The sequence below is a fragment of the Peromyscus californicus genome, unplaced genomic scaffold (genome assembly GCF_007827085.1).
Source record: "Peromyscus californicus insignis strain IS unplaced genomic scaffold, ASM782708v3 Scaffold_11__1_contigs__length_118956290, whole genome shotgun sequence".
Classification (NCBI taxonomy): domain Eukaryota; kingdom Metazoa; phylum Chordata; class Mammalia; order Rodentia; family Cricetidae; genus Peromyscus; species Peromyscus californicus.
The window spans coordinates 102,405,069-102,420,377 of NW_026294402.1; the positions used below are offsets into that span (position 1 = coordinate 102,405,069).

A 15,309-nucleotide genomic window follows, 5' to 3' on the forward strand; every position below is an offset into this window, starting at 1 on the left:
TCCTCTGGAGCTGGAGTTCCAGGTGGTTGTGAGCAGCCTGACGGGAGAACTGAACTCAAATCCTCTGTAAGAGCAATATGTGCTCTTGCAAACAGCTGAGCCATTTCTCCAGTTCCCCTAATTCTGATTTAAAAAAGAGGGGGTCTCAATATGTAGCCCTGATTGACCTGGAACTTGTTATAAAGACCAAGATAGTCTCACACAGAGACACGCCTGCCTCTGCTTCCTGCGTGCTGGGACTAAAAACATGTGCCTCCACACCCAGACCTTGGCTGCCGCTTTTGCTCTGGAGATGAGAACCTCACTTGCCCCAGTCACTCCCAGCTTTGAGAGCCTCTGTAAGTCCTCATTACCTCCACTGTCTCCCCACCCATCTCCCCTTCTCTGCTCCTGCTTCCCTGAGCTCCTGTGCTCACAAGTCCAAGTGGTCAGCCAGGTCTTATGCACTCTCCTGCCTCTGTCAGGTGAACTTCTGCCTCAAATCTCCTTGTCACTAGGTGTCAAGAGGTACCTACAATCCCAGCATTCAGAGTCTGAGGCAGGAGGATGGTGAGTTCATGACCAGCCTAGGTTACCCAGTAAGACCTTGTCTCATAAAACAAGTAAAGAAAAAACTCCCTGCTGATCTGAGACTGTTCCAGTAACATTTCCCATATCCCTCAGCTTCTGCCAAGGGTCATGAGTTGGACCCATTATCCCCCTCCAAAATCCCCTGAGACCAAGTCAGGCCAGGCACTTTACTTTGGAAGGGTCATCTTCCTACATCCCTCGTGCCTAGTACTGGGAACTTAATAAATGTCCAGGACTCATGGTAACTAAGCTTCCCCCACTGACTCAAGAAAGGACAGCAGACCTGGTGCAAAGGTTTATTGCTGAGTCTGTGCACGTAGCTAAGGGAAGTACAGATCATGGCCCAGCCTTGCTGGACAGAAGCACCGTGTGTCTAACAGCAGCGCTGACTCTGGTCCACAGGCTTAAGCAAAGACTTGCCGCTTGATGAAGGAAGGAGAAGGGGCTGGGGGATGTGGGACATTGTCTCTAATGGTTCAGGCTAGGTTTTCCGTTCTCTCTCGCAAGGACTGGGTCCTGAGTCAGGAGGCACAACAGTCACATGGACTTCCCTGTAACCTCACATGGAATTGGTCTTTACCTGTGGTTTGATCAATAGGAGTTGGACTCTGCCCTCAGCCACCCCTCAACATAGCTTGATTATTGGTCATAGCTGATGTCAATAGTGCCCTCCTTCAATATACCATACCTTGACCAGCCAGCCCTGAGTATTGTGTGTGGGTGGATGAGGTGGGGTGTGGAAGTGTTCAAGGACAGAGGGGCAAGACCCAGAGGGAAAAGGAACTGGGAGATAGCCTGAGCCTAGTTTTTGGGGATGGGTTTGTCTTGTGTCTCTCCCTGGCACCCATCTCAAAGTCACTAATTTATCTATGTGAGGCTACACAGACCAGAGCTTGGACTTTGGATCCCTTGGGCTGCTGGGGGGGACAGTTACTGACCACTGCGTGGACAGATGTTGGACTTGTCATATGCAGGTAGCAGGCTGAAATGACCTGCTGGCAAGCAGCAGGCCTGCTTGAGGGAGGGATACCTCCAGCCCTTCATGAATGCTGGGGAGGGAGGGAGGGCTGTTTGCTGAACCGAAATCCACCAGGTGAGCTGCTGCTGGTGGGGGTGGCAGAAGGGCGTCAGGGGACGGGTCACTCGGGCACTGCTGAGTCACTGTGAGCTCCAGCTGTCCCAAGTCTTGCCTTTGTCCTAGCCGAGGCTGGCTGCCGTGGGTCCAAGAGGCCAGTGCAGCCAGGCGGTGAAGGGCAGGGCGGGGTTGGGGACTTGGGGGAGGGTCTGCACTTCAAGCCTCGGAGCTTTGGATGTGTGACTAGTGGAGCAGCAGGCTGAGGCACGGGAGTTATTGGAGGGGACTACAGGGCAGCTGGGCTACATACAGAGTCTCAGAGCAAGGGACACACATGAATTCAGGCATCTGTGAAGAGAAAAGGGATTGGAACCTCAGCATTCTTGAGCAGCAAAATAAATGAGATTAGGCGTTGTCGGGGCAGCCCTGGAACCTGTACCCCTGGAAGTTGGGGAGGGATGAAAAAATGTTGAGCTCAAGAGTAGGGGGAGGGGCCTCTGGTAGTGGGTGGAGCCTGAAAGCCGTGGGGCGGGGTTTAGGGGTGGGCAGCAGGGAATGGAGCAGTCTGGAGCAGTGATCATCGTGGGGAACTAGGGGCAGGGTTCGGGTCCTGAGATTATGGAGCAGGATGATGGAAGGTCTGGCTAGCTAGGACCCCCACCTCAGAAGAGCCCGCAGTCTTTGAGGTTCTCCTTGATGATAATGTCGGTGACAGCGTCAAAGACAAACTTGACGTTCTGTGTATCGGTGGCGCACGTCATGTGGGAGTAGATCTCCTTCACGTCACGTCTCATGTTAAGCTCGAGGAACTGCACTTTGATGTAGTTGCCGGCATCCTCGTAAGTGTTAGGTCCTGCGGCAGAGGGCAGCACTCGCTCTGCGCGGGAAGACCTTCCACACGGGAAGGAGCGCGCGGCGGGAATCGTCGGACTGGGGCACCGCCTGGCGGCCGGGGCTAGGGAATCTCACCATCGTAATCGGGAAAGCAGATGCTGAGGTGTGCCTTTTTTATCTTCTCGGAGAAAACGTCCTTCTTGTTGAGGAAGAGCACGATGGATGTAGTGGCGAAGTAGCGATGGTTGCAGATGCTGTTGAACAGGTGCAGGCTCTCGTGCATTCGGTTCTGGGGAAGGCAGAGGCTGTTGGGCACCAGGCTACGCAGACAGCTGCCCCTTCGTCTCTGGGCTCCCGGGACTTAGGCGCCTCCCACCGCTCCCAGACAGCCTCTGCTTCGTGAGTCTCGGTGGCTCCCCCGGCTCCACCTCCCTTCTCAAACACTTGGGCCCAACTTGGCACTCACCACTTCGTCGTCCTCCACCAGCACCATGTCGTAAGCGCTCAGTGCGGCGATGAAAATGATGCAGGTCACACCCTCGAAGCAATGGATCCACTTTTTGCGCTCGGAACGCTGCCCGCCCACATCGAACATTCTGTAGGTCAGAGCGGTGTCCGGATTTAGACCCGTGTATCAGGTCCCCTGGATATATCCACTGGCACCCCTTGTCTTCTTAAGCTGGCCGGGGAGCCCTCATATGGATTGGCATCTGAGGTGACCAGCCTTTCTCCTGGCAAGGGTAGGACCTTAACTCAGGACAGTGAAGTTCCCGTCAGGCCAGCTGAACAAGCGTGCAGGGGTCTTACCTGAAGTTGAGGTCCTTGAAGGAGAACTGCGTCTCGATGATGCCGGTGGTTTTGACACGAGAGCGCAACACGTCCTGCTCAGTGGGCACATAGCCTGGAGTCACCAGACGCTCTAGATCTGAAAGATAGCTGAGGAAGACCACTGGACATGAGTGGGTAAGTGGTGTGGGAAATCACCCCAGCTGGGGCCTGCCCATCCACCTCCTCTGCTCCCTGCATCCACTTGTGCACTCACTAGCCAGCAGAGTCATTGAGCTGGTACTCCGAGGCACGGTCAAAGCAAGCTTGGATACCCGAGTCTTTCCACAAGCGCTGAATGATGTCAGACATCTCCTTGGGCATTGTGCCTTCTTCAATGGTATCCGCCATGTGCATCAGCTTCCGGGCATCATCCTGGTGGCAAGGCAAGGTAGTGGCTGTGAACCTGAGCCTACCCAGGTGCCTTGAGCCCCCAGGGACTGATAGCAGCCTGCCTCACCTGTCTCGCTGAATCTCCATACTGAATGTTGAGCGTGGTCATAGCCCGAACAATGGCCAGGATGGACTGCAGAGTGTTGCCATAGATGATGGCAATGAACTCCAGGCATTCTTCCAGTGAATAACCATCCTGGTGGATAATCCTACAGCCAAGACCAGCAGAGTCAGAGCTTCCTGGGCCTTTAGGGAGGGCTATTGCTAAGGGCTTTAGGATGGACAGGGAACACTCACTTCATCTGCTTGACAATGGTGCTCTTCCCAGATTCACCAGCACCTGAAAGGGAAGCTGTGCCTCAGAGCCGCACTGACCAGCACTGACCACTTCCTTTGGATCAGAGCCCTGGGGCGCCAGCTAGAACTCTAGATACACTTGCCCTCATTTCCATCCAAAGTAAAGTCTTGAAGACTCCTGGGGAAAATGGTTGTAAACGACAAAAGGGTCCTACATCAATTAAGGGACCTTAACTGTGCCCGGGTGTGTGTGTAGGGGAGATACCCCCAAGATTCCGGTTATATACAGCTTTTACTATGCTACAAGATCAAAATAAGGAAACCCTCTAGGGCCACCTTGTGGGGATTTCCAGTATTGCATCCACAGGATTATCTGAACGGGACCAACCTCTGCTTTTCACCTAAAGAGATGTCTCTGAGAGGCTCAGAGGGAATTAGCACCCTTAGATGGGGGGAGAGGACAGAGCTGACATCCTTTCTGAGCCTGCCCTCCTCAAGGGTGTTGGATACAATTAATGGGATTTCCGGCTTAGTTTCTCGGCCTTTCTCCTGGGGCCCCTGGCTTAGTACCTCTGCCTGCCTCCCTAAACATGCAACTTTCCCTTGGGGGTTAAGCAATGGCAGTACACTCATCTCTCCTCACTACCCATGGATCATGGACTTGGCTTTATTCATTCCTGTAGGCATCAATATCTTTCCACTTTCTTCCCCCCCCCCCCCCTCGTTTCTCTATGTAGCCCTGGCTATTCTAGAACTCGCTCTGTAGACCAGGCTGGCCTCAAACTCAGAGATCTGCCTGCCTCTGCCTTCTGAGTGCTGGGATTAAGGGTGTGTGCCACCACTGCCTGGCATCTTTCTACTTTCTTTAGTTGTTTCACAGTCTACCAAGTTCTGGCATCCAGTGCCTTTGTAGACATGGGTGACCCTAGAAGCTTCTTATTCCCAAAGGAGAAAGAGCAGCCAAGAGAACCTGAGCCTTGTTGAGCAGGCCTGGAAAACCAAAGGCTGTACCTTGAGGGCAAAAGTGTGCCTGAATGCACACATTTCTGCAAAGGTGTGTCTGGCGCACAGCTCTGCAGAGAGAAGGGTGTCCCCAGGAAACTGCCATAGGATGCCCAACCTTGGGGGACCGAGACATCACCACCTGTCAGACCTTGCCGAGGAATGGCTCCCACTCTGTGCTCTGCCCCACGACATTGTCACATTGTCATCCCCCCCCCCCCCAGGAATCCTTGCTTCATAGAAAGGCTGCTTGCCTAGCCCCAGGCCGCTGACCCGCAGCAGTCCCCTCCCCAACACTGGCCAGCAGGGACTCCTACCCAGCAGCAGCAGCTTCACAGTTCGAGCATCTTTCTCAGCGTCCTCTTTCAGCTTCTTTTCTAGCTCTCTGGAATGCTTCTCCTCAGCACTGGCCCCAGCCCCCATGGTCCCAGCAGCAGGCAAAGGGACAGGGTAGGCAGCCTCCGGCCTCCTCAGACAACCTTTTGGCCCTAAAGCTGGCAATCAACTGGCTCTCCACAGACCTGTGCAGGCCCTGGAGGGATTGCTTAGTGGGATTTGGGAGCTAGGAATGCCCGAGGGCCAATCAGAGACAAGGACAGGTGAGGCTCAGTCTCCTGGCCTTTTAATCAGGCTGGCAAGGCCTCAATCCATCAACTGCTGACTGTGCACTCCTCTGCCCCCCCCCCCCATTCTCCAGAAGAGACCCTCGAGAGTCCTTCCCCTGTCCTATAGGGGTTCACTTGGTGTAGTTGAGGGAAAAGACCCTTCAGCCCCAGAAGTAGGAGAACTGGGGTTGGGGATTGGCAGGCGAATGCTGAAGGAGAAGCAGGCACAGAGGACCTACTGCTTGTCCAGCTGCGTCAGGACCACTCTTTTGTAAGCTTACATGGAACTTGGGGGAAGGTGGTGCCCAAACCACAGCTCCACTTTACTGATTAGGCGAGGCACAGGGTCCCATGATTAGCAGTGGTTCACAAGGGTGGGGTATCTCTGGATCAGAGGGTTGTGTCTGCTGGAAGGCACAAGGAAATAAGGTGACTTTATATTTGTCTCACACTCAGGGTTAAATGTGACCCCGAGCATGGTCTCTACATGCCTTCTGCAGGGTCAGTCTGCTATACATGCCTGGGTGTATCTTTCTGTTCCTTACTAAGACCAAATAATGACTAGAGACACACTTGAGCCTGCACACCTGCATGTATGTGTATCTGCTAGTAGTTTTTTAAGTGCATGTGCCCTTACACACCTGTTTGAGACAATGCATGCAACGTGTGTATGTGCATTGGTGCTGTGTGTGTATATGCTGGGGATCAAATCTAGGGATCTCTGCATTCTTGAGCTGCACCTCCAGCATCCTATGCATGCCTGTACAGGTACAGGTGTACGTATGTTTATTTTGCGGCGCTTTGTGCGAGTTCATAGCTGTTCGTGTATGCCTGAATGTGCAAGTGTAGGTAACTGTGATACACACTCTCAGCCCACTTGCCTATGTATTTAGATACACACTTGTGTCCCTGTGTATGTGCATAGAGCTTGTCTGTGCCAGTCCGTGAACATACATTTGTCTACATACACATGTTTACTTAGGTGCAACAAAATCATTATAGAGGTGGCTAAACTCTGAGTGAATCTTTGGCCAGCCTGTTATCAGATATGGATGCTGAGGCTTGCTGTTCCTGAGAGTATGGGAGTGGGGGCTCACCTGCCCTGATTCTATCTGGTTCGCTCATGTGGGACCTGCACAGGGTACCCCTAAAACCTGACAGCCTCCACTGGGGTCTGGAGACCTGCTCAGGTGTAGCAGTTGGTGAAGTGTGGCTGGCACCTGCTGAGCTGAGCTCCTAGGTTCTAGAGATCTCCTGTCCACATACAATTGGAAACCCCACATCTTTGGCTCTCAAGGCTGGCTGCACTAGTCTGGAGCCACCTCACTGGACTCCTGAAACCAGACTCAACTCTGCAATAGACTACTAGGAGGGTCCCAGGGTCCCAGGCACTGAGCATGTTATCCCTAATCAGGGCATGTAGGAAGTAGATACCCTAAACGGGCATTCTGGACATTCATCCTACTGAGTGAGGAGGGCTCTGCTCAGGAGCAAGACTACTTCATCCATGCCACTTACAGCCTTTGGGCTCCACCCACCTTCAATTCCACATCGTAAGTGGGCCACTGGGGTCTAAGGTAGTACAGGAGCCCTGGCTAATTAAATCTAGCCTGATGTCTACATATGGAGTCTCCTTTTTAAAATTAACTTTATTGCTATTTTGCCGGCAAATATATCTGTGAGGGTGTTGGATCCCCTGAAACTGGAGTTACAGTTGTGAGCTGCCATGTGGGTGCTGGGAATTGAACTGGGGTCCTTAGAAGATAAGCCAGTGCTCTTAACTGCTAAGCCATCTCCCCAGCCCCAAAATGAACTAAATGACCACAGAGGGGAGTTGGAGTCTTTTTTTGTTGCTGTTGTTTTTGAGATAGGGTTTCTGGGCAGCCCTGGCTGTCCTGGAACTTGCTCTGTAGACCAGGCTAGCATCAAAGGCAGAAATCCACCTGCCTCTGCCTCTCTAGTGCTGAGATTAGAAGTGTGGGCCTAACCCACCTCCATTCCCACTCCAACCACCAAGGAGAGAAAGCAAAGTCTAGTCCCAGAGCCAGTGTTTATTAGCAAGATGGAACCCAAGAGCAGCTATGGCCTGGGTAGCAGAGGGCTGCAGGAGCCCCCCACCCATCTACCCAACTGCCCCCAGAGCTATTTACACCCATCACCTGAAGCGGTGGGCAGAAGGGAACCTTGGGGGATGCCCTGCAGGCTCTGGGCCTCCACCATGGCCCATCTACCCTCAGGGCTGGGGGCTCTTCTGAGCCACGCCTGCACTTGGCCGCTGCTTCTCTCCCCATGGGTCAAGGCGGCACAGGAAAAGCTAAGGAGGTAGAGTGGGGTGGACCTGCCAGGACAGGCAAGGAAGGGAGAAGAGAAGGGCCTGCCCCACCCAGGCAGACTTCTCTTCTGTCCCCAATAAATAGAGAATAAATACCTGGGAAAGGCTGGCCTTGACTGAGCACCCCTGACCCAGGCAGGGGCCTGTATCCTGTGATGGCCCCTTCCTCCCTCCTCTGAGTGCTCTGAGGGCCCACCCCCAGACTCCACAGCAGTCCTGGTGTCCATGTCTACGCCACAGCACAGCTGACAACATTCATCAGCAAAGGTGTATGGTCCATGCCCCGGCAAATAGGGCTTGCTCCCTCCCTGTGTTCTGGAGATCTTGATGGCTGTTGAGCAAGGAGATTTCCGCAGAGTCTGGGGGCTGTGTGGTCTTGGCCTGGCCCTGGCAACTTCCTGGGCCAGGATGGGCATGCTCAGTCATGTGCCATTGCTGACCAACATGGGTCTAAGTTCTGGATAATGCTGCCACTGAGGCAGGCTATATACAACCCACCAATAAATACTGTCTTTGCAGGGGTAGGGTATGTAGAGAATATAGATATTTTATATATATATATATATATCTTTTATATTAAAAGGGTGAGGGGCTAGGCTGGTCCTATGTAGGCCTCCCGCAGCCGGCCTCATGTGTCCGGAGGGTGGTGGCGACGGTTCCGGGGCTTTTTCTGGTCCTGGGGTTCAGGAGGCCTGAGTGCTCCTAGAGCCTCCCTGGGGTTGGGGGGCACATGGCGCCAGTAACCCTGGCAGTACTGATGGATGAGGCCCACTTCCGGCTGGGCTAGGAGCTGGGCCAGCTCCTGATAAGGAGGTGTGGGGAGGCCTGCGCCAGGAGGTGGAGGGACGCTCACAGCCAGTGGGGGGAAGAGGGCAGCATGGACGGCATCCCGGCCCAGTACATGCAGCTGCACCCGAGTGACGATGTGCTTGAAGTTGTTCTCAGTGGCCGTGCAGGAGTAGAGGCCGCGGTCACCAAGCTGCAGGGCGCGAAGCAACAGCCCCTGCTCTGTGCGCAGGAAGCGGTCCTCTGCACGAATCTGCAGGGGTAGGGGTGGGGGCTCAGGGGCTGGGTCACCACTCCACGGCCCTAGCCAGCTTCCAGATGAGGCCTCCTTTGTGGTCATTCCAGTAGAGATACCCACATGGTATTTCCACAAACCAAGAGTAGAGCCCACGTACTGTTTGCACATGAGAAGGATCTGAATAAGGCATCCACACATATCCCCACTTCAGAAGGGATGATGACACTAGGGGGCGGGGAGTTCTGAACAATGAATGAGAAAATTTTGGAGCACACACAGAATTTCCATTTAATGAGAATACCCAATTGTGGCACCCACATACCATTTCCATGTAAAGAGGGACACCGGTAAGGGTTTTCCAGAAAATATCCACAGAATTTCCATATACTGGAGCTCACCCACATGATTTCCATACAAGGAGGTATACCCCAACAGAGTACAGATATGGAATGTTTTGTTCTTTTGTTTTTTCGAGACAGGATTTCTCTGTGTAGCCCTGGCTGTCCTGGAACTCGCTCTGTAGACCAGGCTGGCCTCAAACTCAGAGATCCGCCTGCCTCTGCCTCTTGAGTGCTGGGATTAAAGGTGTGCGCCACCATGCCCGGCTCAGATATGGAATTTTTATTAAATGAAACCAGCCTGTAAATGGTTTCCATATACTAAAGCCTACCCCACAGAGCGTCTATGTAACTCATATCACTCAAATGATTCCGGTGTAAGGATGGGAGCTCAGAATGGGTTCCACAGAATGAGGGCTGCCCCAGGCTGGCTGCCATACTCTATTTCTCTCACATGGGCTCACCACTGTGAAAAAGAACGCCCATATCCACAGTGCAGCATTGCCCCTTGGGGGACACAGGAACTCACCTCACGGCGCCGGTCACTGGGATCTCGCTGGAACAGCCACTTAACAGTGGCTTGGGGGGAGCGGGGCTGGCACTCGAGGAAAGCCGCGCTGCCTGCCACGCCATACTGCACAGACTCTATGGCATTCTTGTTTGCTGTGGATCGAGAGGGCCTTGAGTGGAAGTAGCATTGCTCCTAGGCAGTCAGTCTGTTCAGTAGGGAGAGGCAGGCATCAAGGGGCACCCACACACAAAGACAGGGCACTACTGGGCATCTACCCATTGAGAGAGTTGACACAGGACACCCTAATCCCAGACCTAAGGTTCCCACCACCCAGGGAATCATCTTCAAGTCTCTACCGTGGGGGCGTCCGCGGGCACGGGTGAGAAGCCCCCTAAAGGATGTGCAACATGCCGACTCACCATTGGAATTGAACCCACGGCACTGCCTGATGGGGTTCCCGTGGCGGACGTCTTGCCGGCGACTCCGCCTGGGGGAGGATAACCCCTGAAGGAGAGCTCTTGGGAGGCTTGCTCCCAGGTTCCTGCACCCCTAAGACTCTAAACAGGGCCCTGTCCCCCAGGGCAGTTATGTCTTATCCATGCTCCACTGCCACCCCCACCCCGGCACTGTGGAGAAAATCCCAAGGTTCTGGCAGTCTATACCTCTTGGAGGATGCGGTGTAGCGGGAGCAGGCCTGGCCATCCCAGGCACAGTAGGGGTCGCGGGCGAGGCAGCAGTCTGCACAGGCAGCTCCATAGGCCTGGCAGCGGTGCAGACTCAGGTGAGTGACGCCCACAGCTGAGGCCACATACAGTTGTTGCTGGGGGCAGAGGCAGGGAGCGTCAGTTCTCACAGACAGCCCTACCAGGAGCCAGCTGGGCGGGATTCCTTCTCTTCTTGTTTCATGTGCCCTATCCTTACGCCAAGGGCACAACCCCAGTGGGGCACGGGCTCCAACCGCACTCCCAGCCCACACCGCCAAAAACTCACCCTCTTGGAAGAGATGGTCATCGTCTTAACGGCTGCTGGTTCCTGGAAGAAAACAGGGGTCAGCTTGGGACCCCGAGGACCCCTCCCTGACCCGGCTTAGGTCTAAGTTCAGAGGCTGGGGGACCAGAGAGGGTCACGGTGGTGTGGACAGGACTGGGTGGTATTTCACCTACCTTGAAGACCTCCACCTCCTCCAGCATGAGCTCCTCCACCTCCTGGTCATCCTTGGGCAGCACGATGACCTTCTGCACTGTCCCGCGGTCTGGAACGGGCCGGGCAGGACCTCAGTGGGGCTGGGGATGCTGGGGAAGGGGCAAAGCCTCAGCCCCTTCCCCACCAAAGCCCCATCTCCTTTAGGGCAGTGGAGTAGGGCTGCCATGCTGAGGCTCAGGGGCTTCCCTTGGATGAAAGGGATAGTTGGGAGGGGGGAGGCTAGAACGGGACAAAGGGGGTCATTGCCAGGGTCTGCCCCCACACCCAGACTCTCATTTTGGGCCCTCCTGAGAACATAAAATGGGCAACTGAGCTGGGTGCTATATGTACGTATGTACATACGTGTGTGTGTGTGTGTGTGTGTGTGTGTGTGTGTGTGTGTGTGTGTGTGTGTGTGTGTGTACACGTCTGGGCAAAAAGTTAGATCCCTTGTATCCTAAGTTCTTTCCAAGTCATACAAGGCCCCTAGGGGCCCGGTGTCCCTACTTTCCTGCCCCTGGAAATGGGAATAGATGGAGTTTTCCCACTCTAGTCCTGGCTGTTCTGGCCAAGGAGAGAAGGTTCCCATAGATGAGTCTGAAGCAACCCCCAGCTGGACAGAATCTAGTCCCAGGATCAGTTCCTCCCATCCAGTGGGCCCAGTGTGGGAGGGTCTGAGAGCAGCAGTGGGTACCTGTGCCCAGGAAAAGCACCTCATAGCGCCCATCAGCTGCATCCACCTGGTCCACAGCGACCGTGGTGAGGCGGTAGGGTGCACCTGTACGGACCACCAGGGGTCGCCGTTGCAGCGGGTATACAGCCTGGTACATGAGTGGGTGGCTACGCATGAAGTTGATCACTTCATCAGGGTAATCTTTAGTGGACTTCATTGATGGCGTAAAGGTTCCGCCAGGGCACTGCAGGCAGATAATGAGGGTCAGTCCTAGGTGGTCCAGGCGGGGCACGTGGACCCATTAGCTCAGGAGAAGCTTCCACACTGTCCCTACATCTACCTGTTTCTCTCTCCAAACCCCTTCCCGAGTTCTGCCTTCCACCAGATCTGTCCTGCGTCATGACCTTGTGGTAGCATTTGGCTGAACTAACCACTCCCTTCCCATGTCCTCATCCCCACCCAGCTGTCTCCTTCCTCTCTGGCTGTCCTGGTTCCATTGCTCTTTCCTGTGCAGCTGGGCTGCTGGCCTCAAGATCTTGACACACACTGGGCAATGCTTTCTCTACCCCATCGCTGTTCCTTCTGCCTTGGGCTCAGCCTGTCACCCTTCCAACTCCAACTTCATTCTGGAAGGAAGCCTTCCCAGACCCCTTCAAAGACCAGCTTCCCCATACCCGTACTGATCCCACAGTCACATCTGCCACTGCACTAGGTCAGATCATGTCTAAGCTCTCACACTCAGTCTCCTGTGGCAGGCCCACCCAGGTCATACCCAGACAGACTAGATAGTTCCCAATGATGCAGAGTAGGTGTGGCTTGATCCTGCCCATTCCTCATCACCTTTCCTGTTGTTAGCCAGCCAAACTGACTTCAGCCTACCTCCAGCTTTGCCTCAAAGATTCTTCCCTCTAAATTTCACCTCCCAAAAGGCTTCCTAGAGCACCCTCCATGGGGCAGCCCACCACACCAGGCCCCTATCTGCCTCAGAACCCTGGGAGGCCACTTTCTTTACAGCCTGATGTGTGAATAGTAGCTTTTTCTTTCTTTCTTTCTTTCTTTCTTTCTTTCTTTCTTTCTTTTAATTTTGTTGTTTTTTTTTTGGGGGGGGAGGGTCTCTCTACATAGCCTGGCTGTCCTAGAACTTGCTATGTAGACCAACTGGCCTTGACCTCACAGAGATCCGCCTGCCTCTGCCTCCCAAGTGCTGGGATCAAAGGAGTGTGCCACCATGCCCGGCTGTGAATAGTCGTCTTCTAAGTGTGTTGTGTTCCGCTGTCCTTGTTGACTGGGAGCGTCACTATAGTGGAGCCCATGTCTGCAGAGGGCCCGAGTAGGCCTCTTAAAACAAAGTAGAGAGGCTAGGAAGATGGCTCAGATGAGCACTGGCTGCTCTCCTAGAAGTCCAGGGTTAATTCCCAGCACCCACACTGAGGCTTACAACCATCTGTAACTCCAGGGGATCTGATGCCCTCTTCAGGGCTCTGTAAGAACCAGGCAAGCATGTGGTGCGCAGACATACATGCAGGCCAAGCACCCATACACATACAAAAACAAAACAACCCCCAGCTCCCCCAAAAAACCCAGAGGACACGCCTTCAATCTCAGCACTTGAGAGGTAGAGGCAGGCAGATCGTTACTGAGTTTGAGCCAAGCTTGATCCACATAGTGAGTTCTAGGCTAGCCAGGGATAAACAGTGGGACCCTGTCTCAAGACAGGAATGGAAAAAAAAAGATGGGTGGTGGTGGTGTATGCCTTTAATCCCAGCACTCAGGAGGCAGAGGCAGGGGGATCTCTGAGTTCTGATTCCAGGCCAGCCTGGTCTACAGAAAGAAGAGAAACACATGGGGCTACTTACTGTGCCAGGCCGGGGATAGGGCATCTTTCCTGAGAATGGCATCCACTGGTAGTTGGGGCCTTCCTTGTGAGCAAAGGGCCCATTGAAGACCATGCGGATGTCAGCCATGGAGTAGACACACACAGCAGAGCCTCGGAACACGGAGCTGTGTGCAAGCAGGTTACTGCTATGCCCGGGACAGACCCTGGACCCATGGCCCTCCCCAGCCCCACATCCACCCCACAGTTTGCAACCATGCCAGGGTCCTCCACAGCCATACCCCCCACCAATCCTGCCACTGCTTGCCCTGACTCCAGCCTCACCCTGAGGAGGTAAAAACAGCATAAATGACTGGGTTCCTGACATCCTGGGTCTGCTGGACAAAAACGTCCTCTGTAAAAAAAGGGAGGAGGTATTGGGACACTGCCTGAGAGAGGAGACCCATGGACCCTGCCCACCCCTGCCCACAGGAGGCCCCTAAAGGCACCCTGATCCCTGATCCAGCCTCCATCCCTCCTGCTGTAGGACCCTGCCTGCTTGTTGAGCACTCACGGAGTTCATCGAAGTGGGTCTCAATACCGTCCTCGCCTGGCACAGAGCAGACGAGCCGCGCCTTCAGGAATGTACTCCACTTGTTGACTAGGCAGCAGTGGCCACCATCATCGTTCTGGGGGTGGGGGCAGGTAGCCAGATTAGATCAGCTCACTCACCCCAAGACTGGCTGGAGTAGGTCTGGGGAGTGGCAGCAGAGCTTTCCGGGCACTTACGAGGCAGATGCGCCCGATGCGGGCGTACACAGCGGGGTTCTGAGGAGCCTCGGCAGAGCGCTCTCGGAAGAAGAAGTAGAGTTTGTCATCATTGCGCTCCGCACTGTCGGGGATGAGCTCAGCGTGAATGAACGAAGGGTCTGCGGGTAGACAGGCGGGCGGGCGGGGCTCAGCAGCATGGAACCTGGCCCCTAAAGGCACCCTGACCCAACAGAATCCCCAGCAGGAAACCGGCCCCGCCCCAAGCTGGTCAGTCAGTCTCAGAACTCTCCCCAAGGCATGCTTCTGTGGATGTCCTTGCACCTCCCGGCCACACTTCCCACTGAGGTCTTGTGGGTGCAGCTCACCGTTGAGCCATCGGGAGTTGTACTGATCTGTGCGCATGGCCGTCTGCTTTCCAAGCGTGCGGAAGATGGCTGCGTCGGTGCCCATAAAATCGATGTACACGCCTGCGTAGAGCTCCTCGTCTGTAGGAGGGTCAGTGGGCCAGTCAGGGGACTGCTCAGACTCAGGGACCCCCAGGCAGAGTCCTGGCCCCCCTTCCAGCCGCCCGGGGCATGGATCATATCTTCTGTGAAGTGTTTACAATCGGTTCTGGGAGGAGACCCGTCAGTGGCAATAGCCAATTCCTGTGGCTCTCCTATCCTAGCTTATCTCAAGCTGCTAGCCTGAGCTCACTGCACAGAGTGGGGAAGGCATGCCAATGCCATCCTATAGGATTTCTAAAACACAATCAAACGGGCCTAAAGAGCCTCAAAAGCGCAGATTACAATGTAGCAATCTAGTAAAACAATTAGGAAGTAATACATTTTGAGCATTCACTATATTTTGTTGCCATTACTTCTGTTTTAATACAACTGATTTGGTTGTGAGCCTTTATAATTTAATTTTCAACAACAGCTGTGGTTAACAACTGGATCACAAAAATTCCTGAAAATTTAGGGGCTGAGTAATGTCTTCCCTCTGAGACTCTCCAGGGTAAACCCTACCTTCCCCCAATTATATCCCCTGGTCCGGACTCGGCTTTCTCATTCACCAAGAGGAAA

The 15,309-nt window shown here is 54.2% G+C and overlaps 2 protein-coding genes across 4 annotated transcripts in view; both read right to left on the reverse strand.

The window, feature by feature from the left end:
* Positions 1–852: 852 nt before the first annotated feature.
* On the reverse strand, positions 853–7,508 carry Gnat1 (G protein subunit alpha transducin 1). The gene is made up of 9 exons (XM_052720232.1): positions 5,314–7,508; positions 3,995–4,037; positions 3,765–3,906; positions 3,522–3,679; positions 3,287–3,415; positions 2,946–3,075; positions 2,615–2,768; positions 2,307–2,498; positions 853–1,993 (listed from the first exon to the last, which is right to left on the reverse strand). The coding sequence occupies exons 1-8, from the start codon at positions 5,417–5,419 to the stop codon at positions 2,308–2,310; spliced, it is 1,053 nt and encodes a 350-aa protein (XP_052576192.1). The 5' UTR covers positions 5,420–7,508; the 3' UTR covers positions 853–1,993; position 2,307.
* A 124-nt stretch (positions 7,509–7,632) lies between these two features.
* Positions 7,633–15,309, reverse strand: part of Sema3f (semaphorin 3F) — a 28,697-nt gene continuing 21,020 nt past the window's right edge. For all 3 annotated transcript variants that reach the window (XM_052720210.1, XM_052720225.1, XM_052720221.1), the window contains 12 exons: positions 14,611–14,730; positions 14,264–14,403; positions 14,049–14,163; positions 13,820–13,889; positions 13,518–13,662; positions 11,683–11,905; positions 10,970–11,058; positions 10,797–10,838; positions 10,469–10,626; positions 10,226–10,293; positions 9,825–9,958; positions 7,633–8,972 (listed from right to left, as the gene is read on the reverse strand). In XM_052720210.1, the coding sequence (XP_052576170.1) occupies positions 8,562–8,972; positions 9,825–9,958; positions 10,226–10,293; positions 10,469–10,626; positions 10,797–10,838; positions 10,970–11,058; positions 11,683–11,905; positions 13,518–13,662; positions 13,820–13,889; positions 14,049–14,163; positions 14,264–14,403; positions 14,611–14,730 (1,715 nt within the window). In that variant the 3' untranslated portion in view covers positions 7,633–8,561. The remainder of the gene's footprint in view (positions 8,973–9,824; positions 9,959–10,225; positions 10,294–10,468; positions 10,627–10,796; positions 10,839–10,969; positions 11,059–11,682; positions 11,906–13,517; positions 13,663–13,819; positions 13,890–14,048; positions 14,164–14,263; positions 14,404–14,610; positions 14,731–15,309) is intronic.